The sequence below is a fragment of the Marmota marmota genome, unplaced genomic scaffold (genome assembly GCF_001458135.2).
Source record: "Marmota marmota marmota unplaced genomic scaffold, marMar, whole genome shotgun sequence".
Lineage (NCBI taxonomy): Eukaryota > Metazoa > Chordata > Mammalia > Rodentia > Sciuridae > Marmota > Marmota marmota.
The window spans coordinates 3,395,569-3,419,828 of record NW_026000102.1 but is presented as its reverse complement, the minus strand read 5'-3'; the positions used below and the strand labels follow the sequence as shown (position 1 = coordinate 3,419,828).

The 24,260-nt window shown below is 55.8% G+C and overlaps 1 protein-coding gene across 1 annotated transcript in view; it reads left to right on the top strand.

Annotated features, from left to right (window-relative positions):
• Slc45a1 (solute carrier family 45 member 1) overlaps positions 1–16,962 on the top strand; it is a 17,170-nt gene extending 208 nt beyond the window's left edge. Inside the window, exons 2-9 of the mRNA XM_015501439.2 lie at positions 4,135–4,556; positions 5,085–5,177; positions 5,551–5,775; positions 8,476–9,212; positions 11,654–11,807; positions 13,168–13,344; positions 14,384–14,589; positions 16,580–16,962. Coding sequence (XP_015356925.1) covers positions 4,160–4,556; positions 5,085–5,177; positions 5,551–5,775; positions 8,476–9,212; positions 11,654–11,807; positions 13,168–13,344; positions 14,384–14,589; positions 16,580–16,846 — 2,256 coding nt within the window. The 5' untranslated portion in view covers positions 4,135–4,159 and the 3' untranslated portion in view covers positions 16,847–16,962. The remainder of the gene's footprint in view (positions 1–4,134; positions 4,557–5,084; positions 5,178–5,550; positions 5,776–8,475; positions 9,213–11,653; positions 11,808–13,167; positions 13,345–14,383; positions 14,590–16,579) is intronic.
• The last annotated feature ends 7,298 nt before the right edge of the window (positions 16,963–24,260 follow it).

Genomic DNA, 24,260 nt, shown 5'->3' with positions numbered 1-24,260 from the left:
GTGGCAGCGTGGCGACAGGCTCATTCCGCCCTCGCGGAAGCAGGGGCCGGGATTTGCCGGGGCTGGTGGCGCTCTCCAGCCGAGGCCTGCCCTGTCACCTGGGCAGGTGTCCCACTCGGCCGGGCCTGGCCACCTGTGCTGACCAGGACACCTGCCCCCTGTGTCTGAGTCACCAACCCCCGCAGACACCCGCGGCCTCGCAGGTGCCAGGTGCCAGGTGCCAGGAGCTGGCCTCGCGGGGACCAGGGTCAGGTGCCCAGCGGCCGGTCCAATGAGCTCTTGGCCAGGCTCAGGGACAGGCGCCCAGGCAGGGCCCACTGCTGGAGCTGGAGAGTGGGAAACGGGTCAGCTCAGAGGCTGCCCAGCACCGGTCTGCAGGGTCCCCGTCTGCAGGGTCCCGCCGGCCTGCGCGGACCCCAGCACCTGAGAGAACCTTGGGAAGAGGGGCGGGGGGCAAGGGCCCCAGGCCCAGGGTGGGAGCCCATTTTCCTACAGAGAAGAGGAGAGAAATGCAGGGGAAAGGGTTTGGGCTCACAGTGGGATGACTCCAAGGGTCTAACTTACATGGGTATTGCTTTTTGGAGGGTGGGTACTGAGGACTGGACCAAGGGGTCCTTAACCACTGAGCCTCATCCCCAGCCCCCCCCCCTTTTTTTTGTAGTCGTAGATGGACAGAATGCCTTTATTTGCTTATTTTTATGTGGTGCTAAGGATCCAACCCAGTGCCTCACACGTGTTAGGCAAGCCCTCTGCCACTGAGCCCCAGCCCCAGCCCTCCAGCCTTTTTTATTTTTATTTTAAGACAGGGTTTGCTCAGTTGTTGAGGCTGGCTTTGAACTTGCGATCCTCCTGCCTCAGCCTCCTGAGTCACTGGAATTATAGGCATGGGCCACCACCCCCAGTGGATGTTACTTATTTTTATTAACCATGTGCCACTTAAACTCCTCATAACAGTTTGAGGGATTCATTATGTTAACCATCCTCTGTATCTGGAATCTCAGTGGGCTGATGTCTAACATTTGGGGAGTTCAGGGATATTATGCATTTTCTTCTGACTGAACAAATGGTCATTAGTGGCCTAAAGATCGTAAGATGGATGTTTGTATTATTGTGATAAAATTCTCTATTTTATTATTTTAAATTGCATTTTCACTCATTTTATAGTAACATTCAAAAATGGATTTTTAGCAGTGTGCAGTGGTGCATGCCAATAATTATCCCAGTGACTCAGGAAGCTGAGGCAGGAGGATCACAAGTTCAAGGCAGCCTTAGCAACTTAGTGAGGCCCAAAACAACTGAGAGAGACCCTGTGTCAAGATGAAAAATAAAAAGGGTTGAGGACGTGGCTCAGTGGTTAAGCACCCCTGGTTTCAATCCCCAGTACCAAAAAATTAAAAAGGGGGTGGGGGGGGGGTAAAAATTCATCTTAGGATAAACTTTTATGAACAGCTTTCATTAAATATATATTTTTAAATAAAAATGGTAACACCCAAAAAGAATGGTAACACCCTCAAATTTAAACAGGAGCGACGCTTAGGGAAGACTTTTCAAGTTCGGGGTGACTCTGTTAGGTGCTGGAGGGTTTATCTGGTCAGGCTGCTGGCCTTGGGCTAAAGCTGGGGATGCTGCCGTCATCTCGAGCAGGTGGAGAAGTGGGCTGTCTCCATAGTCCATTGTGAGTTGGGTGGAGAGGTTTCCCCACTTCAAAATGTACTTCTTCCACATGCTTTTTTAAAGGGAAATTTTTCCCAACTGGGACCTCGGTTCCCCATCCCAAAATTAAGCACATGCAGTTAAGTTCTATTTATGGGGTGAAACACTGACACAGAAGACCCAAACCAGACAATGAGGAACACAGTCAGCTGAGCCTTCAGAACACCTTGATCTTGAGTCAGGCTTCATAAATTAAGTTTTAAATGAAGTATTGCTTGCCTACACATAGTTCTTAGTTCCCTCTATTCTTGTTTTGTAGGACAGCCTGGCATTTTTCTAAGGTCACAAGATGAGTCATTTATAGAAATGAGAGTGGAGCTAGTTTCTGGCCATGTCACTCCCAGCCACCTCAGTGCAAAATCCCTCTCTTTGCAGACTTCACGGCCCCTCATCGCTAGCTAATGGCTCACTCTCTCACCATACCCCATTGTGCCCAGCAGTTGATCTCCTCTCCTCCCCGTGAACGAGTCCCCTGTTTAGGGATCCTTCTCTGTGCTTTTTTTACCTAACTCAGGACAAGAGCGGTGTCTGTGTTTTATCTCTATAACCTCAGTATCCTCAGTGTCAGTGCTCAGTCAGATGGAGAGGACGGGTGAATGGCTGGATAATCGGATGTTCGGAAGGTTGAATGGGTGGATAAGTGGATGGAGGGACAGGCAGGTGCATGTGTGAATGGTTGGGTGGGTGGAAAAACAGATGAATGGAAGGGAGGATGGATGGATGGATGGATGGATGGATGGATGGACGGACGGACGGATGAGTGGGTGGGTATTGAATGGATTGATGGATGAATGGAGGGATGTAGGGAAGAAGGGATGAATGGGTAGATGGACAGTGGATGAACGGATGGAGAGATGAGTTGGTAGGTGAATGGATATAGGATGGATGATGGATGGATGGATGGATGGGTGAAAGGGTGGCTGGGTCATTGGATTAGCTCAATGTTCTGAATCCTGCTCGGGTGGCTCTAGGTCCAATCACGTCCACCACTGATGTCTTCTGAAGGGAAGAAAGGTGATCCCTGAGTGTGTTGATATAAATCTGGGGTGAAGAACTTCAGAGTGACTCATAAAGAAGTTATCCACTAGCGTAGGGTGATGGGAAGTGATATAATCACATTAATGTCAAAAATAAGGGCTTTCTTTCTGAAACTTAAAACTAATTTTGGAAGAAAGCCTGTAATGTCTTGGTAAGTGACAAACATTGTCATCAAGAAACCTACCAAGGTCGGGAAAGCTGTCTGGGTTGGGGGCTACTTCTCAGGAAGAACTTCAAAGGAAATGAAGTCCCCTGCTTTTCAGAGAGGCCACATGGGGCCCTAGGACTCATTCTGACGTCCATACCTGTCTCTCCCTCTGATCTCAGTAGCCTTCTCCCTGTGCTTAGGAAAGTGGGCACTAGCTAAAACACATGTCAGCAACAGGAGTCCATTCCTTTAATTTGTAAAATCTAGATTCATTTCAAAACAGTGAACAGCATCTGGATGCTCAGGAGAGGGGTCTCTGTGTAGTGCAGATTGTACTCCCCTGGGCGGGCTGGAGGACAGGAGCGGGGAGTTGGGGGTGCCGATTCCCTCCTTACCTCGTGGGCACTGTGGAAATTGTTCTCAACATAAACAAATCAAAGATGGGAATCTACCTCTCACCCCTCCACGGCCCTTTTTATTTTTCACCTTTATTTTTTGAGGTGCTAGGGATCCAACCCAGGGCTCACACACGCCAGGCGGGTGCTCTACCACGGGGCGGCACCCCAGCCCTCCTCCTTCGAGAGCATTTGAACCCCTGAATAGAAGTCTCCAGACTTGACTGACAGTTCTCCTGACTGACGAGTTGATGCTGAAAGGACATGGCTGTGTTCGCTGGCCCAACTGCTTGGAGTGAGAGGCCCCTGGCCTCCTACAGGGACTGAATACAAGGGTTCGGGAGCAGAGGGCACGCTGTGACTTTCCGTCCTATGAAAGAAGGCTGTCCCCCCACTCAGAGTGTCAGAGTGTCCGCAGGTGGCTCCTGTCCTGGGCCTGGTCTGCCCAACTCTGGTCCCCTGGAAGTGGGCCATGGGTCAGGCTTCCCACGGGGCCTTCAGGTAGCCACCAAGCCGTTGGCTGCCCTCACCTCCGCAAGAGGGTCTTGGCGCGACTGTCCTGGCGGAGCCGTGGGGTCTCATGCGGGGACCTGAGGACTGGGGCTCAGGCTTTGTCTCCTAGGCGGCTGAGCTCACCCACAGGATCCGGGGCCTGCACCATCCTCCTGGGCAGGCGGCTCTGCTGGTCGGGGTGAAATGGGGGTGCTCAGTGTGGACTCAGTTTCTCCCGTGTGCAAAGGACCAGCGGGTGGGGAGAGAGCCACAGGGGCCACGCGGAAAGTGGACTCCTGTAATCGAGGCCCCATGAAGTAACTGTCGTGCCCAATGGGCTTTCCCCACAGGGACGCCCACAGCCCTGCCTACCATGATCCCCCCCGTAAGCGGCACCCCTCCGGGAGAGGCCCTCTTCCCCAGCTTGGCGCCTCAGGACGTCTGGAGGTCTCAGATCTCTGGCTACTCGGGGTCTGTGACTCGTCACATCAGCCACCGGGCCAACAATTTCAAGCGACACCCCAAGAGGAGGAAGTGCATCCGTCCGTCTCCGCCCCCACCCCCCAACACTCCGTGTCCCATTGAGCTAGTGGACTTTGGGGACCTGCACCCCCAGAGGTCCTTCCGGGAGCTGCTGTTCAACGGCTGTATCCTCTTTGGTATTGAGTTCAGCTATGCCATGGAGACCGCCTACGTGACCCCCGTGCTCCTCCAGATGGGCCTGCCCGACCAGCTCTACAGCCTGGTGTGGTTCATCAGCCCCATCCTCGGTGAGCCCCAGCCAGCCCTGATGGCACGTGGCCTCTGGAAACCTCTGGAAGCTTCCGGAAGCCTTGGTTCAAGTAGCTTGAGGTTCCAAAGGGAGAGCAGGAATTACGTTCCTCTCATTAGTCTGGGGCTGTCGAAGGCCAATGTAGCTGATCACGTCCCACATTTTAAGTTCCTTCATCTAAATCAGACACTAGAACAGGAATTAGTCAACCCCAAGAACTACGCCCTCTTGGACCAAGCTATCATCAGAGAATCCGAGCGAAAATGCGGGTGGCATTTGGGTCTGTGTGGTCCTGTCAAGGCTGCTCAGTGCTTTGTCGAAGTGGAAATTTTAAGGACATTCTGAGCGATTCCCGGAGTTTTTCTGTCTTCCAGTTGTAGCTAGGGTTCTGTGGCCTCCTCTGGGCTCCACCCTCTGACTCTTTGGGGACATTTGAGTGCAGGAATGTGACCGGCCATCCCGAGTGTCCCTAGGTCCCCGGGGGGGGGGGAGCGGTCAGCGATGACACTAGCCTGCTGTGTTTCAGGGTTCCTGCTGCAGCCTCTGCTGGGTGCCTGGAGTGACCGATGTACCTCAAGGTTGGGAAGGAGACGTCCTTTCATTCTTGTCCTGGCTCTAGGTCTGTGGTCTTGGCATGAAATAAAATGACACCAGAACCAAACAAGAAGCCCAGCAGCTTCCCTCTAGGAGAATCTGTAAAAAGTCTCTGCCAACACAGTCCCTAGTGCTCCTGGCCCTCAGTGGTGTGGCCGCCGAGAGCCCCGACCCTGCTTCAGTCAACCCTGGGGATAAGTCACTGTCACCTCATTCCAGTTCTGCTGCTCACACCTGACCAGGGGCAAAGTCACCCGAGTCTGCAGCTGGCCCGTCCCACCAGCTCTGCTTGAAGTTTGATTTTTGAAAATTCTCCCAGGATTCTGGACTTAGATGGTGAACTACAAGGGACAGAGCTGGTGGGTGTTTTCTCTGGGTGACTTTGTGTCTCTTTCCAGGGGCGCTGCTGGGCCTCTCGCTCTTGCTAAATGGCAGGGACATCGGCACTGCCTTGGCCGACACGGCCACCAATCACAAGTGGGGGATCCTCCTGACCGTGTGCGGGGTGGTGCTGATGGACTTCAGTGCAGACTCGGCGGACAACCCCAGCCACGCCTACATGATGGACGTGTGCAGCCCAGTGGACCAGGACAGAGGCCTCAACATCCATGCCCTCCTGGCGGGTGAGTGCCCCTTGACTGCGCGGAGCCTGCAGAAACCTGGGTGAGCCTGTACACTCGGGGGCTCTTCTTCGCTCCCCGATTTCAAAATAAGTTGGGGAAATTCAAATATAGGCTAAGCATTTAAGCGACTGAAAATATGTATCTGGCGGTGGGGGTGGGGAGCACATGTCTGTAATCCCAGCAGCTCGGGAGGCTGAGGCAGGAGAATCTCAAGTTGAAGGCCACCGTCAGCAACTTAGCAAGGCCCTAAGCAACTTAGCAGGCCCCTGTCTCAAGAAATAAAAAGGGGTGGGGATGTGGCTCAGTGGTTAAGTACTTCTGGGTTCAATCCCTGGTTCTAAAAAAAGAAAAAGAAACGAAAATGATATATCTCAAACAACATGTATCCACGGTAACATACCATGGTGACACACCTGTGTGTGTAGATCCATATCTCCAGTCCTCCTAAGGGGTCCCAGGAACCCCTGTCATACCCAAATCCACTGCTGCTTAGGTCCTTTGTATAACCGGCACAGTAAGGGCTGGGATGTAGCTCAGCCCTGGCCTGTTCAAGCCCCTAGGTTCAATCCCCAGTAGAGCAAAAAAATAAAATAAAAAGGCACAATGATTACATATAACTTCTGCACATCTCCCCGTCAACTTTAGTCTTCCCTCAGTTGCTGATGGTATTTTACACAATGTAGGTGGCAGGTAAATAGCTGTTATACTGCATCATTTAGAGAATGATGAAAAGAGGTCTGTTCACGTTCAGGACAGACACAATGAGTTTCTGAATATTTTGAATCTGAGGATATGGAACCAGTGGATACGGAGGGCGGAATGTATCTGTGCATTTAAATGTAGACACATAAGCACACATGACGGTCCATTCTCGTGATTTGCAGCAGCTGTGTTCTTACAAAGTCAGCGCAAACGCTGAATTAGCAAATACTGAATCCTTGCTCCCGGGAGGAGTACAGGGCTGCATTCCTGTGACCTTCCCCTCACGATATTTTCATCAAATTGGTCAACACGTAACCTAGTTTTTCATGTTTCTGTTTCAAGACGCTTTATTCCAGCGCTGACTCACTCACATTGAACTTGGGGCCAACAGCCCTGAGACGCATGCACAAACACTCATGTATCACCTGGGAACACCAGGCCGCTCTTCAGCAGTCCTCTTGGGGCCTGTTTTAAACAGAGCAACAGCAGGGAAAAAATAAATCACAAAAATGCAAAACCTGTGGCACCGAATGCAAGAGACGCTGTCCACGGGTGTGTCCCCCTTTCTCTGGGTGTCAGGAGGGAGGTGCTGACCCCTGCGGCGGTTGCCCTGGACAGCAGTAGATGTCAGGAGTCAGCATCGTCGCTGGTCGCCTGTGTCTGCACCCCTGAAGACTTCCTGGGCCCTAACACAGTGACCAACACAGTCATCCAATCAGCATGTGGGCATCAGAGGGGCTGGTGGTGCACATCTGTGATCCCAGTGGCTCAGGAGGCTGAGGCAGGAGGATCACAGGTTCAAAACCAGCCTCAGTAACTTAGCAAGGCCCTAAGCAACTGGGTGAGACCCTGTCTCAAAATAGGAAATAGAAAGGGCTGGGGATGTGGCTCAGTGATAGAACACCTCTGGGTTCAATCCCAGGTACCAAAAATAAATAAATAAGGGAGAATAACGAAATGCCAAAGAAGGGCAAAAAGCAAGACAGAGGCAGAGGAGGGATGGAGAACACGACCTGGAATGTAAAAGTCAGAGGGAGGCAAATGGAAGAGCTCAGCTCCGTGGCGTGTGGCTCCTAGCACGTGTGCAGGGCTGAGCACGGGAGTTCGCACTTAAAGGTAATGAGGCCAGACCCCAAGAAGCCATGTTCCAGATCGCGAGCTGGAAGAAACCAAGGGAACCCTCCTCCCAGACAGTAGATGGTTCAAAATACAGCTAAACTCAAAACAAAATAAATGAACACTTCCCCGAGATTTGGCAGTGGAGGGGCGGGGTGCTGGGGCCGGGGCAGCGTCCCTTGCTCTTGCTCTTGGGCTCAGACGCACAGAGCCCGGCTGCAGGAATCTGCACTTCTGGAGGTCTCTGCTGCTGCTGCCGCCACTGCCGCTGTACCCCTCCACCCCACCCCCGCCATGGCCTGGCTCACATCTTCATGCTGGGCTCTGGGAGCCTCCTGGCCATCTGGCCAGTGCCCTGGGCCCTGGACTGAGACCTCCACACCCCTCTGTTTTCCTGTGCTGGAAGATCCTGAGGGCCAGGTGGAGGAGAGGTGGGGCCGTGACAGGTGACTTTCCTCATGGTGACCATGTGCAAGGACACGGTCAGGGAGCACCTGAGCAAGCTCGTCTGTGTCAGCCTCCCACGACTCTGAGGCCAGAGGGGGCTTGAGGGAAGGCGTGACCTGGCGACATCCACTATGTCGCCCTAACAGCTCGTGATGAGTGGAGCAGCAGGAGGGCAGGGGCCATGTGCTGCCCGCTCCGGAGCCAGGCCCCAGGATACCACCAGGCAGGTGACCCCAGCAGGCAGAGGAGGGAGTGTCCCTGAGGAGCCACCTGGCAATGCCACTGCCACCTTTGTTGGGGCTTCTGTGGGACAGACACTACATCTGGGTGTTTGGGACAGTCGGTGCTATTTCAGTGTCCCAAGAAATGGGACCCCGTCCTTCGGGTCTCCCTTGCCACTGGCAGGAAGGAACCAAAGCCCCCTTTCTCTCCCAGGTCTCGGAGGGGGGTTCGGATACGTGGTCGGGGGAATCCACTGGGACAGAACTGGCTTCGGGAGAGCCCTTGGAGGCCAGCTGCGCGTCATCTACATCTTCACTGCGGTCACCCTGAGCATCACCACCGTGCTGACCCTGATCAGCATCCCAGAGAGGCCCCTGCGGCCCCTGGGTGAGAAGCAGACGGCCATGAAGAGCCCCAGCCTCCCGCTGCCCCCCTCGCCCCCGCTGCTGTTGGAGGAGGGGGCCGGCGATGCCCTGCCCGCCCAGGCCACCAGCTTGTACGCCAGCTTCTCCAGCCCCATCTCCCCGCCCAGCCCCCTCACGCCCAAGTACGGCAGCTTCATCAGCAGGGACAGCTCCCTGACGGGCATTAACGAGTTCGCCTCTTCCTTTGGCACCTCCAACATCGACAGCGTCCTCATCGACTGCTTCACGGGAGGCCACGACAACTACCTGGCCCTCCCTGGCAGCGTCCCCAGGCAGGCCATCAGTGTCAGCTTCCCCCGGGCCCCAGATGGCTTCTACCACCAGGACCGGGGACTGCTGGAGAGGAGGGAGGGTGCCCTGACTTCCGGCTCAGACAGGGACGTGCTGAGGGTGGGCTCCCTGGACACCCCCAAGCCCAGGGCCTCCGGGATTCTGAAGAGACCCCAGACGTTGGCTCTGCCGGATGCAGCCGGAGGAGGCGGCCCCGAAACCAGCAGGAGAAGGAACGTGACCTTCAGCCAACAGGTGAAAGCCAGCAGTGGGAAGCCAGGGGTCAGGTGGCGGTGGGGGTCCCCCTCAGCAGTTAGATGACAGGAAGGGGAGCTGATTTGGAAAGAGCTTCCCGTCGGGCCAGGCGGGTTTCCCAGGTCCTCCTGTCTGCGCGGAGGAGCCTCACTTCGCATGTTGCTGCATGAACCCCAGCCTGACGGGAGTCCAGGTGAGACCGCAGGGTCCCCACTGCCAGGAGGCTTAGCAGGCTGCGGACTACACACACTGCTGGGTTTGTGCAGAGGCCACGCAGGGAGGACGCCCCTCTGGTGCATGAGCACAGGGTGTCTTCTGCTGGTTTCTGGCAGTTTCCCTCAAGCCTAGCCCCCAGCCCATCTGTGCCACGTGAATGTGGTACCAACAGGCTGAGTCTCCAGATAAGATGACCTGGAGTATCAAACAGGGCTCGGAGACTCACCGACTGCAGCGCTCGTCTCTCCCAGGGTCTCGTGTTAGCCAACCACCAGGGGTTGCAGAAGCTCTGGACTCTCCAGGGCCATGACATCTTCTGTGAAGGCACAGAATGTTCCAGAAGGTGGTTTAGGTTGCCTTTAGTATATGTTGGATTGGCCTCAAGCCCACCAAGTGAGACATGAGGTTTTACCAACTTCCAGAATCCACGATCCTAAGCCTGGTGGTGCACACCTGTAATCTCAGTGGCTGGGGGTGCTGAGATAGGAGGATCTCAAGCTCAGAGTCAGCCTCAGCAACTTAGCAAGACCCTGTTTCGAGATTTTAAAAGGCTGGGGATGTGGTTCGGTGGTTAAGCACCCCTGGGTTCAATCCCTGGTACAAAAAAGAATCTATGACCATGACCCTGAGGAGGCTACTCCAAGCCAAGGGAGGGAATTCTCTTATTTAAGTAGACACAGGGCTGCCAGTGGCCCACTGGCCTTGGGCGTTATAGGAGGAGAGGTCAGGAACTTGGGGTTTGTGGACTTGAGTCCTGTGAAACCATCTAACCTGCACTGGGCCAGGTGGGCTGGACGCGGCCCTGTAAGAAGTAAATCCAGGCCAACTCGACCCCATCTGGGTCCACATGGGACCAGGGCCATTGGTTTCTCAGGCAGCTTCCTCCAGGAGCCCAGGGTGCCTTCCCTGATCCCAGGAAGACTTCCCTGGCTTAGTCAGTAGTTAACTGGACACACCCCGAGGTGGCTGCCCACTCTCTCCTCCCAGTGAAACGCTTGGGCCTGACTGGGACTCTCCTGGCTTCCTCTGCTGCATTATGGCTCTTGGGCCTTAAAGCCGTTGCTGGCTGGCTCAGTCATTGTCCCATCTGGGGGAAGAGCCCTGCAGAGGCAGGGGCAGGTCCTGGCCAAGTCCTTGGGAGCACCATTTGAGCCATTGCACGGAAATGGTTTGAAGGCCCAAAGATCTCCAGAGTCAGGAAGGCCTGCTGTTGGCCAAAGCAAGGGATTTCCTGATTGCTCCCATCAGGGGCGCTGTCACCCTCATCTCTGGTGACTTCAGAGTGACGAAGCCAGTCTTTTGTCAATGCCGGGGCCTCCTACCTGTCTCTCCAGGTTTAGAGTGGCTTCTAAGCCCAGTTCCTTGGGTGTGCTTGAAACTCCTGTTGAAATCCCTTCTCATCCTGGATCCATTGCCATTGATGCCCCAGCTCTTTGAGGAGAATAAAAATCAGGAGCTAAAATAAACACATCCAGGCTTGAGTGGGGACATGGTATAAGTAGCAGTCTTCCTCGGGCAGGTGTGGGGGACAGGCTCTGTCGACGTGGCCCCTGGGAACCAGTGCTGTGGACGCCCCATGTCCTTTCCCCACTGCAGCCGCTGGGCGCAGACAACACCTGGACTCCCCTGTGGAGCCAGAGCAGCGTCTTTATTCTCAAAACGGCTCAAGTTCAGAATGATCAGTTCTCCTGGCCGGAGTCTGTGCCCCCAAACCAGGCAGGGAGGAGCAGGCGGACTCAGTGAGCAGATGCCCCCCAGGAGGATCGTTCTTGGGTCCCAGAAAGAAACTGTCCCCCATTCCTTCTGTTTCCATCGTGTGGACAGGGGGCACCTTAGCCGCACAGCACGTCCCCGTTGAAGGCTGGGGCTGGGGGCAATGTGATGTGCCCGCCCTGTGCTCAGGTGGGGGACTGTGCAGAGAGGGTTCGGAACAGGTGTCCCCATCGCCTTGAAATAATGGACCTCCTGGAAAAGAAAGGCCTCGCGCTGTCCTGGGCTGAACAGATCCATGTTTTTTTAAGTGGACTCCGTGTTTTCCCAGGGCTTAACCGCCCCCCCCCCCGACCATGAGGCACAGAGCTCGCCTGCTGCGGCACACTGGGAGCAACTGTGGGCTCTGCGGCACACTGCGGGCCTTGAGTTCCCTCCTCTGGTGGCTGGTGCTTGGTTCGTGCTCTGTACCGGGGGCTGGCTCACTGACCCAGGCTTCTGCGGCTCCGTTATAGGTAGCAAACATCCTGCTCAACGGCGTGAAGTACGAGAGCCAGCTGACGGGCTCCAGCGAGCACTCGGAGCGGCCTCTGTCGCTGCGCAGCCTCTGCTTCACCATCTGCCACATGCCCAAGGCGCTGCGCAACCTCTGCGTCAACCACTTCCTGGGTGAGTTCTGGGCCCGGAGAGGGCCCCCTGGCCAGAGCCTCTCTGCCCCTTCCCAGGAGGCTCTTCCCTCATTAGCCCACAGACGACAGCAAGGGCAGCAAGGTGCTGCCCTGCAAGGTCCCCATCAAGGTCCCCATCAAACCTGGTGTTTGGGTCACACTACTTCCCCAGGGCAGGGCTGGACACCTGGGTCTCCACAGAGCCAAATCCTTATTCCCAAAAGCGCTGGGACAACTCATAGTGAAACGACGGGCCCCACCTTCCCACAGTGTCCTCCTCTGCCCTCCGCCTGCTGCATCAGCCTGGTCCACCCACGGATGCTCTTAAACCCACAGGGCTTGACCTTGGAACGACCGTGGACTCGCCTTTTATTCTGTTTGGTGTCTCTTTGCTGTTGAGTTGTTGGGCATCTGAGGGTGATTAGGAGCTTGAGGATGGGACATGGATCAGCAGGACCTTCTAGAAGGCCATCTGGTCATGGGCAGGAATCATAAGAGTGTCCATGACTTTGTCGCAGTGACCTCACTGGGTGTCCTATGCAGCCAAAGATGGCATCAAGTGTATGTGCATGAGCCCTTTTGCCCAGCGTGGCTTGCAATAGCTGAAGACTGGCCAGGGGACAGTGTCCAGCAGTTGGGGGTGCTGAGTATGTCAGCGTGGCCATGCTGTGAAGCATTTTATGGCATTAAAATGAGTCTGTCTCACAGTATTTGAAGATTTAGGAAGTTGTGGAAATTTCTTGGGGTTCGAGAGACCCAGTAAACACCACCTTCCCCCACAAAGAAGGGATGACACCGAGTCAGAGGGACAGAGCTCTTAAGTTCTGTTGGTGATGAAGCACATGGGGTCCATGTCACCATTTGTGCTTCCTAACGTATTTCTCCCAGTAGCCCGAGCACCCATGGCATCGACTTGTTTGTGTTATAAAAATACACATTCATCTGACCTGCGAGGCCACAGGGACTCCTACAGAGCTTTAACAGAGGTTGTCTCTGGGGGTGAAGCTATGGGGTGCTTCTTCTGTAATTCTTGAGTCTATAAAAATTGCTTGTTTTGCCAGTTACGGTGGTGCACGCCTGTAATCCCAGCGGCTCCGGAGGCTGGGGCAGAAGGATCACAAGTTCAAGGCCAGCCTCAGCAATTTAGCAAGTTCCTAAGCAACTTAATGAGACCCGATGTCAAAATAATAATTTAAAAAATGTGGAGGGGCTGAGGATGTGGCTCATGGTTCAATCCCTGGGACCAAACAAGACACAACAAAAATCACTTGTGTCTTTTGTCATCCGTAAGAACGGCCTGGCTAAAGGGCTGGGCCGCAGCTTCTGCAATCCAGGGCCACAGCCCTCTCTCCTCCTCCCAGGCTGGCTCTCCTTTGAGGGGATGTTGCTCTTCTACACGGATTTCATGGGCGAGGTGGTGTTCCAAGGGGACCCCAAGGCCCCGCACACGTCAGAAGAGTATCAGAAGTACAACAGCGGTGTGACCATGGGCTGCTGGGGCATGTGCATCTACGCCTTCAGCGCGGCCCTCTATTCAGGTAGGCGGCCGCCCACTTCCCCAGTGCAGACACGGAATCCAAACTCGGGGCGCCGGGCAGGTGGCACATGCTGTCTCTTTTCAGTCCCTCCATAACTGCTGGACTGGCAGGCCATACTGTCCTGGGCACTGGGGGGTAGAGGCCAACCTGCAGGCAGCCCGAGGGGACAGGTGCCTGGCTAGCCCTGACTAAACCCAGGGCCAAGGGCCAAGTGGGGACCTGGGATATGCTTGGCCGCCCCAGGGCTGTGCTGCACAGACCCATGTCCTTCCGAGGGGCGGCAGACGGAGGGGTGGTGGGGCTGCATCAAGGAGCCTGTGGGGTGGGCAGGGGACGCTGGTGGGTGAGCCCTGGGACTGGGTGGCATGTTGATTGAGTCGAGGACAGTGCCCACCCTGTGGGGCCTGGCTGCAGTGACCACCGGAAGTGTTCTCTTAGGGTCGGCTCCTGTCTGCAAAAGGCCACACACAGGTCACCCCAGCTCTTTAGCCAAGATCTGTGCCCTCTTGGCTCGGAAGCTGCCTTCAACGGTCTGTAGCTAAATGGCCAGGGTTCCATTCCTGGCCCAGAAAATGAATAAATCTCACTTGCAAGTCTCTGGGCTGCAACCGGGGTGTTGGGTGCCCCATAGCCAGGTGGCCTCAGCTGTTTAAATAAAACAGACCCACGTTGTCGTGCCATCTCTGGGTACCTTGTGGCAGTCATAAAGATGGTGGCCAGCCAGGGGATGGGCTGTTGCTGTCCCCGTGGTAGGAAAGAGACAGCAAGGAAGAATATCCACGCACGCGCAGACTCAGCTCCAGCCCGAGTCCCTGAATCTCTGCCGTGATTCCGCCCAGAGACCCCTTCCCCTGCAGAAGCCCCAGGGGTCTGCTGCCGACCATGTGACAGTCCTGCCTTGGGAAGTCCCCAGTGAGTGCTTTCTGGTTGGGGCCAGGCGGGGTCCCTTCTCCACCACCTCAGCTCAGCCCTGGCGGTGGTGCAGGATGTGGTCTGTGGGGCCAGCACACGGTGGCCGCTCACCCTCTCCCACCCGCAGCCATCCTGGAGAAGCTGGAGGAGTGTCTGAGCGTCCGCACCCTCTACTTCATCGCCTATCTCGCCTTCGGCTTGGGCACCGGGCTGGCCACGCTCTCCAGGAACCTCTACGTGGTCTTGTCCCTTTGCATAACCTACGGGGTCCTGTTCTCCACCCTGTGCACGCTGCCCTACTCGCTCCTCTGCGACTACTACCAGAGCAAGAAGGTAAGTGCTTCTTAGCTTCTTGGCTATGCTGCCTGGGAAATGTCCCCGGGATGGGTACACGATCTGCAGGGCCATTGCTTGAAAATGGAGACCATCCAGACACTGGCGGCGGGAGGGAGTCCTTCCCAGTGGGCTCGGCCTCCATGACCCGCCCAGGTTCACCGCCCTGTGAGCCGTCCCTTGCTTCCTTAGCAGGGGCCTCCACATGACCCACACTCTGTGCAAGGACCCTGGGTCAGGGAGACCCCCCGCCTCTGTCCCCTTCATCAGGCTTCCGGGTCCCCCATTCACACAGCAGTTCACTGTCAGGCTCACGGGAGGAGAGCCGAGCGCCCAGAGCTAGCCCCCCAGGACCAGTGGCAGGTGATGGCAGGATTTCTGAAAATCAGAACTAATGTCCAAAGCCTGTGCAGAACAAGGTGTCGACACCTACAACACAGACCAGCTGGGGATCGCGGCCAGGCCGACCCGCGCTGGTGTTTGAAGCCAGAGAGACGAGGGCAGCCTGAGCCGTCTCTGTGGGGGCGGCTGCTGGCTTATTTGGGCAGAGCTGAGGTGTCAGACACAGAACTGTGTGCCCACCACCACAGCCAACCTAGAACATGTGTCACCCTCAAAGAAACCCTATAGCCATCAGTCCTCTGGCCTCCAAGACCACCACTGGTTGGCGCTCCGAGTCGATGGTCTGGGCTCCCCCGGGTGTAGCAGGAGTTGCTGTGTCACCCTCTTTTACGGCCGCAGGACGCTCCCACCCACCGTGGTGTTTTTTGTTTTTGCAGTAACTTTGAAAATTTTAAATACTGCATTAAAAATACTACCTGCTCACTAGTTCCTGACGCCCCTTTAATTTGGGGCCCCAGTCTCTGGCCCAGCCCTGGTTTATTTTAAGGTTTTGAGGTTTCTGACAAGTTCAGCCAGGGCTGCCCCAAGCACAGTGCTTTTTACGAAGAGCGAAATCCCCCAGTATCGGGCTCCCAGGAACCACAGAGGGGAGGCCTGGTGTCTTTGGGTGGTGGCTGCGACAGCTCCCCGTCAGCTTAGTCACGCCACGCGAGCTGGGCATGACAGCCCTGTCCCCTTGTCAGGCCCCTGGAGCTCTGAGCCCCCTTCACTGGAGTAAACCATGTACCAATTTTGGGCAAAGGACTGCCCTTCCCCTCAGGCAGGGGCACCAGGGTCAGGGGTTGCCCTAATGGGATTCAGTCATAGTTGCGTGGACGCTGAGCCTGCGTGGATGCGGAGCCTGCATGGCCACAGCCTCCAGGGGGCTCCTGTCTGGGCTGGAGTCCAACCCAGCACCCAGAGGACCTTCTTTGCAAAGACAGGTGTAGCCCAGGGAGCTCCAGCCCTCCCCAGGACAGTGGTGCTGATCACAGAGCACCTTGACGTGCCTTGTCCGTCGTCCCAGAGTTGCCCATCGGTGCATGGATGCTGTCTATAATGTCACACACCCCTGACCAATGGGGAGGCATCCATCTGGCACACAGGTGGCTGTTGGTGGCCTGTGCTGCCCACAAGTGTGCGGCCCCACTGCCCCTCCTGCTCTGCTCCTCAAAGTCCACCTCTCACCTCCCCAGGTACAGTGCTAAGGTGGGGAGGGAGGGGGAAGGGCGCCTCCAAGCTGCAGCCTTGGGAACCTCCAGACCAAGGCCAAAGGCCACAAGGGACATCTTAGGGCATGTTCAGGCAGGCTTCCTGGCTGAGGAAGATGAAGGGGGCGCAGGCAGAGTGGCCGTGGGGCTGGGCAGTGGTCCTTCCTGGGGAGAGCAGGGGGCACGCTTGGCCTGTGGGAACTCAGCCCTCCACCCATTAGTACTTGTCCTGTTCCCGGTCGCCATCCCTCCACATGCAGATGTCATCAAGTCCTGGCTCAGCCCTGAGCACTTCGGCCTGAAAAACGTGAGGTCGCTGCAGAGCAGTTGCGGGGCCTCCTCACCGCCCTGCGTGGCTGGCTGGGGCGGGTCTGGCTGATGCGTCCCTCTCCGGTCAGTTTGCAGGGTCCGGAGCGGATGGCACGAGGCGGGGCATGGGCGTGGACATCTCTTTGCTAAGCTGCCAGTACTTCCTGGCCCAGATCCTGGTCTCCCTGGTCCTGGGGCCCCTGACCTCGGCTGTGGGCAGCGCCAACGGCGTGATGTACTTCTCCAGCCTGGTGTCCTTCCTGGGCTGCTTGTACTCCTCCCTGTTTGTCATTTACGAGATTCCTCCCAGTGACTCCGTGGATGAGGAGCACCGGCCCCTCCTGCTGAACACCTGACACCCAGGGCTCGGCTTTGGGCTTCCTGCCTGGGCCTGGACGTCTGCAGTGGGCTGGCCACTAGACACCAAGGGCCCGGGAGCACGGGACAGGCTTCCTGTGGGGGTGTAAATATGTGGTCCAACAATAAATGACAGCAGCAAAGCTGCAGTTTCTAGTGGCTCTCTGAGGGTGAGAGGTCACTGGGACCTGGGCCACTCTCCTGGGGAATAGGGGGCGGTGTGGGGGGGTGGTTGTTGAAAGTTGCAGTGAAACTCAGTGGTTCTCAATCGGGGGTTCCCCACTCCTCGTCCCAGGAAGCCCCTGGAGACAGCTACAGCTCAGCTGGGTGCCACGTGCTGGTCAGGGGAGCTGTGATGTCTACAGGGCACAGGAAGCCCCAGTGACAAGTCCTGCAGCAATGCTGAGGAAGACAGCACACATTCTGCGATCCGGTCGCGGTTCTTTGGGGTCAGAGGCCTCAGATCCCTTCATTCACCCTTCCATTCATCTTCTATCACCTGCTTTCTTTCTTTCTTTTTTTGTATCAGGGACTGAACTCAGGGACGCTAACCATTGAGCAACGCCACAGCCCTTTTATATTTTATTTAGAGGCAGGGTCTCATAGGGCCTCGCTAAGTTGCTGAGGCTGCCTTCGAACTTGTGTTCCTTCTGCCTTGGCCTCCTGAGCTGCTGGGATTCCAGGCGGCTACCGCGCCCTGCTGGTTATCTGGACCTTAAGTGTTCCCCAAAGCCCCTGTGTCAAGAGCTTGGACCCCAATCCTGGGTGCAATTGGGGGGATGGAGCCTCTAAGAGGCGGGGCCTCCTTGGAGGAAGTGAGGTCACCTGCCCTTGAAGGGGAGCTCTGGGACCCCGCACCTTCCTCTCTCCCTTTGTTTCCTGGCTGCCAGGAGGTGAGCAGCTTCCCCAGTGGCCATGACGTACTTTGCCATCATAGCCCAAAGCCACAGAGCCAACTGGCTGTGGACTGAAACCAGGAACCAAAATAAAACTTTGCACCTTTTAAGGCATTCAGCAGTGATGGGAAGCTGACCCAAGACCACACCCCAGCTGTCCAGCCAGTGCCCTGGGTGTGGGCAGGGCGGGCACTGGGCTTATGGAACTGCCCAGGGGAATAGGAAATGCCATTCCTTCCAGGTTAGCGTGAGGTCGCGGGTTCAGGGACTGGCAGAGCAACAGATCCCCACCTCTTGGAACTGGTGTGCAAGGACCAGGGTCCTAACGCACTGGGCTCCTAGGCTCCAGGGTGGTGGTAGGTGCTGGGAGACGCATGAGCAGTCGGGGGTGGGTGGGCCTGACAGCGACATCTCTGATGAGATGCTGATGAAGAGGGAGCCATCCCTTGAGCGGGAACTTGCTCGCCACATTCGAGGGAACACAGGCACCAAGATGCCCCCAAAGTGGGAAATGCACCTACTCAGCACCCAAGCTTCCTCTGCCTTGTGGGTACGGCTGAGGGCTGGGGCACAAGGGCAGGCCCCTCTTCCCGCCCATCCTCCAGTGCCTGGGTTGGTAGGGAGAACATGCAGGCGGCACCCTCTGGAGCTCAGACAGTTGTCCTCCATCTGGCCTCTGGTCACCTCTTCACGTCACACGCCCAACTTCCTGAGGCTCCTCCCCAGGCACCCTGGGCAGCCTCTGCTCCCCACACTGTGATTACTGGCTGTGAGAGGGTGACAGCCAAATCCTGGTGGTGCCCAGGGCACTAGAACTGGGCCTGGCATAGGATAGTGCAGCCCCTGGCACCCGAGGGCACGATCCCGAGGTTTTACACCCACACACACCAGGGGGCCTGATCCTGTGGCCCAGCTCCCAGGAGTCTGGAGTTGAAGGAGGTGCTCCGTCACCTTGATGTGACCAGGTTGGTCACATCCTGCAGCCAGTCACATGTGACCAATCAAACAGAAAAGCCATAGCCTCTGTAGAGCACTTTGGTCACCTCTCCACCTGGGCCACAGCTCCCAGCTTGTCAGGGCCTCAATACCTCAACCATGACCTCCTCACCTGGCCCACAGCCTCCCCCAGGCTTCTCCCTTGGTGCCACTGCCTGTGGACCCAAGGTGGCCGCGCCATTGTGCCTGCCACTCCCTGGCCCCAGTCTACCCTCACAAGCAGCCTCCACCCTGCGGCTGGGAGGGGGACCTGCAGATAGCTGAGCTGTCCCTTCCCCCTTGGCCCCTGGGGGGCCTAAGCAATGTGGGGGGGGACTCCCCTCACTGCCAGGCCTCTGCCAGGCCCAAGCCTCAGCAAACACCCGCCTCTCTGCCCATCAGGGTCCGATTTTCCCACCTAGACCGTCTCAACCGCCACCTCCGCAGGCGCTTGCTGGGTCGGCAGCTTGTCCTCTGGCCCTCGCATCTCATAGTCCTGACGGTGCGAAGGGCAGCAGACTCCCCCCGCACCCCCCAAATCTCCTCCCCCCCCCCCGCCCCTCGGGCCGTGTCTCCTGTTAGTTGAGGCTTTTCCTGGAAGCAGGACGCAGCCTCCCACTCCTATGTTGCCTAGAAGAGGACGAGGCTTTCTGGTGTTGGGTGGCTGTCCTCTGGGCTGGTCTGTTTTTGCCCACAACTGGTTAAACCTGCAAGAGAGGAGTAGGAGCCCCCCACCTACTGTCGGCATTTCAAATCCTGAGTCCTCTTCCTAGAACTTTCTAAGTCAACCAAGATTTTTCCACGTGGGAATTAAAAAAAAAAAAAAACTGCCTGTGTGGTGCACTTTGGCCACCTCTGGGTCATGGCCTCCCCCTGCCCCCACCACTCCTCCCCATCCTGGGCTGTGCCCACCCCCCATCCCCCGACCTGGGCCAAGGCCTCTCCCTCCAAGCCACCTCGGTCCTGGCCACAGGCCCTGCGGTCAGGCCCCCTTCTGAGAGTCTGCATGTGGGGGGTGCTAGGGAGGCAGCACAGGGCCACCTACAGAAAGCCGCACTGGACCTTCAGGCTGTTCCGGGACTCAGGGCAGCACACTTGCTGGAGTCCGTTGTCACAAGATTGCCCTCTCCCTAAAATCAAGCTGCGACGGGACAGTTCGTAAGTCCTCACTACAGGCCCATGGCACGTAATTTGCTTCATGCTCCAACCATGCTGGGAAGGGGCCTCGTCACTCCGTTTTTTTTGTTTTTTTTTAATTTTTTAATTTTTTATTGTGGGTTGTTCAAAACATTACAAATTTCTTGACATATCATATTCGACACTTTGATTCAAGTGGGTTATGAACTCCCACCTTCACCCCATACACAGATTGCAGAATCACATCAGTTACACATCCATTGATTTACATATTGCCATACTAGTGTCTGTTGTGCTCCGCTGCCTTTCCCATCCTCCACCCTCCCCCTCCCCACCTCTCCCTCCCCTCCCCTCCTCTCTCTCTACCTCCTCCACTGTATAACCCTGAGGGTCTCCCTTCCATTACCATGCCAATTTTCCCTTCTCTCTCCCTTTCCCTCCCACCTCTCATCCCTGTTAAATGCTTAATCTTCTTCTCCTGCTCTTCGTCCCTACTCTGATCTAGTTACTCTCCTTATATCAAAGAAGACATTTGGCATTTGCTTTTTTAGGGATTGGCTAGCTTCACTTAGCATAATCTGCTCTAATGCCATCCAATTTTCCCTGTAAATTCTATGATTTTGTCCAATTTTTTAATGCATGAGTAATACTCCAGTGTGTATAAATGCCACAGTTTTTTTATCCATTCGTCTATTGAAGGGCATCTAGGTTGGTTCCACAGTCTTGCTATTGTGAACTGTGCTGCTATGAACATCGATGTAGCAGTGTCCCTGTAGCATGCTCTTTTTAGGTCTTTAGGGAATAGACCAAGAAGGGGAATAGCTGGGTCAAATGGTGGCTCCATTCCCAGCTTTCCAAGAAATCTCCATACTGCTTTCCAAATTGGCTCGTCACTCCGTTTTATAGACTGGGACCAAGACAGAACACCAGGCTCCTGGTCCCCATCACATCACTTAGGGTCACTTGCTCATGCCTGGCAGGGCTGGGATTTGGAACTGAGGGTGCTGCTTGCAGACCTCACCCTGCCACGAGCTCCCGGGCAGCAGCCCCCTCCCCTGGGCTGCCCACCAGGTCCCTCAGATGGGGGCCCGGGCACACCATCAGGCTTCACTCAGAGGCTGCTTCTCATTCCACGGAGAGCAGGGAGGGGAGGGAGAGAAGCCTCCTTCTCTGTCCAGTGGCCCTAAGGTTCGCCCTCTCAGGTGGCCAGAAACAAAACCAAAGCTGCACCCACAAAACAGGAAGCTGCTCCTGGCCTCCTCCTCAGCAAACCTGAGTGCCAGCTGCTCCCCAGAATGCTACACTGCCTGCCTTGGAGCCCCTCGCAGCCCACATGGAATGGAAACTGAGGCCACAGGCTGTGTCGGCTTTCTGTTCCCATCTTCCCTCAGCCATAGTTGGGATCGTGGGGCCGGGTCAAGCAGCACTCGATGCTAAGAGGCTCTGAGGGAATGGAGAAGGCCCCAGAAGGCCCCAGAAGACAGGCACCCTCAGACAGCAGGCACCCAGGCTTTGTAACCACTGCCATCTGGTGGCCAAGACTGGGAGTGGCCATTTTTGTGTCCCAGGACCAGTGGCAGAGCCTTGTGGAGGGGACCTGGGAATGACCTCCAGTGGCAAGGCACATAGAAAACTATGGCCTTAAAACAGCCTGGTGGCCTTAGGAAGTGTCCCTGGTTGAACAGTTCTTGTAATAAGTGCCTTAAAGTCCTGCTTTTAAATCTAGTTCACCACCCCAGGCCTTCATACCCAAGGGTTCTCCAGAGGCCACGCCGACTCTCCAGCAACTCAGGTCCATCCCAGGAACCACAGGGACCCCGAGGGCAGCTCATCCTGCAGCCTGAAGCAGGCCAAAACCGAGTCACGGGAGCACAGTGGAGAGGGCTGCTCCAGGGTCCACTGTGGGACAGCCACTTCCCCTGGCTGGGGGCCTATTAGCTTGCCCCCCAGGGGTCTGGGTAACAGGTCCTATTCTGGCTCCAAAACCGAGTTTAGAAACCTGGCTGGAGCCTTTCGGATTGGCCAGGGAGCCCTGGTGATAACTGAAGCCCCTGTATGTGCCCCGATATCACACATCCCTGGGTCCCACCCACGTAGTCAGCACCATGGGTGGTGAGGGGTCCTGTGGTGAGAGGTCCCCAGGTTTCCTCTCCCTTCCATGCAGCAGGGCCCTAGCATGCCCCTCACCTCAGCAGTTTGCATCCCCAACTGTAAAGAGCTCTGTGGTGCAGACCCTGGAGGGCCCAGAGGCTCAAAGCTCCAAGTCTACCTGGGACGCCATTGCTAATCCGCATGGTGCATCCCTGCCCTCTAAGTGACCTTGTTTTACTCAGGGCACCCACACGTAGTGCCACAGACATCTATTAACAAAGCAGCCGTGCCCTCATCTATACTCCTAAGCCATGGTGGGCTCTGAGCCTCACACCACGCCCAACCAGGCACCATTTCCTGAGTCTCCGCCTGCAGAAACAAGGGGCTACAGAACTTCCAATCCCAAGCTGAGGACCCACTCCTAGAACAAAGGAGCAGAAAGGCACAGAGGGACCAATCGCTTGGGCGACCAGAGGTGAGGACTGGCCCGCCTGGGGCAGGTGCTGGGTGACAGCAGCACCCTTTACCTCCTCACTGGGCCAACAGACACCTGCCCTCTTCCTTAGACTGAGTGTGTGGCTGGGTACTGACAACGGCCTGAGGAAAGGCCATGCCTTTTTACTTGGTTGGTAAGATATTTGTGGGAGTTCAGGGAGCACAGTATGATTCAGTACTTGGCTTGAGGCCTATCAGCTTGCCCCCCAGGGGTCTGGGTAACAGGTCCTCTTCTGACTCCAATGCTGAGTCTCGGAACCTGGCTGGAGCCTTCCAGATTGGCCAGGGAGCCCTGGTGATAACTGTGAGACCCTGTGTGTGCCCCGATCACTCATCCCTGGGTCTCACCATGTAGAGAGCACCACAGGTACAGACAGGTCCCCAGGTTTCCTCTCCCTTCCGTGTAGCAGGGCCCTGGCCTGCCCCTGATCACATCAAGATGATTAGCATTCCCATCTCCTCAAACATTCATCATTTCTTTGCATTGAGAAGCTTTGAACCCTTCTGGTTATTTAAAATAAGGCTCATAAACTACTGTAAACCAGTGTCCCCGTCATGCTTTTGAACCCAGGAACTACTCCTCAAGTCTGTGGTGATGCTATCCAACCTCCCCTCCCCTAGTCTCCAATGAGTCTCTCTACTCTCTGCTTCTTTTTTAGCTTCGATAAATCAGAACATGCAGTGTTTGTTTTTGTGCCAGACTTATTTCATTTCACATCAGTTCCATCCATGTTGCTGCAAATGGGAGGATTTCATTCTTTTTTTATGGCCAAATTCCATCCTACAGGTGATTTTTCTTATCCATTTATCATCAGTGGACACCTGGGTCGATCCTCTCTTGGCTACTGTGAACAGTGCTACAGTAAACATGAGTGTGTGGAAATGTCTTTGCTATACTGAGTTCACTTCCTTTTGATGCATACCTAGTGGGGACTGTGCAATCACCTGGTTCTATAGAGTTTTGAGAAACTTCCATGCCGTCTTCTGCAATGCCTTTTCAAGCTTCAGTCTCACCATCGGAACCAACCACCTTGACAGAGACTGGCAACGATGCCACCTGAATTCTAGCTCCACCCCCACTCCTCGGCAGCCCCTCCCAATTCCACCAGCTTATGAAGACCCAGGACATCAGCTGCCTGGACCTCCCAAGGAAACCAATGTACACAGGATCCAGGCCCATCTGGCAACACTTCCCAATGTCCTGAACTGCGCAGCACCTGACACCTGCCTGCTGCTTCCCAAGCCTTTCCCTTCACGCCACAGAGCCTGCCTGTTTGAGAGCAGCTTGCCAATAGTAAGTTCTCTGCACTGCTCTTGCCACACCTTGAAGACCACCCAGAAACCCATGGCCATGTCCCAGATGAAAAGGCATCCATGTAGATTTTCAGGGATAGGCTGACTTCAGGAAAATGCCCCAGACAGGCTCTGAAACCACAGCATGAATCTATTCTGACAACTCCTGCCCCCTCGTGGCCACAGCTACCCACTGCACCTTCCCTTCCCTGGGCAATACTCCCATAGGGAACTAGAATAGTCCTTTAACCTGGAGCTAAGACCAGGGCAGGCAGGGCACGGTGTATAGAGAGGGATCTAGGCAGGATAGGTCCCAGCAAGAGGTCACTGTCCTGGTAGATTGTCTCCTAAGAAGGTAAGCAATCACATGTCCATACGCCTTGGTGGGTGTCCGCAAGTTACATATGTAGGGGTGCACGGCAGTGGCTGGAGACAGTGGTATTCTTGATCCCCATCTTCCTGCTAGGGAAGCATTTCCCAGATAGCAAGGGGACTCATTAGAGAAATCCTTCCTCCAGGCAGCACA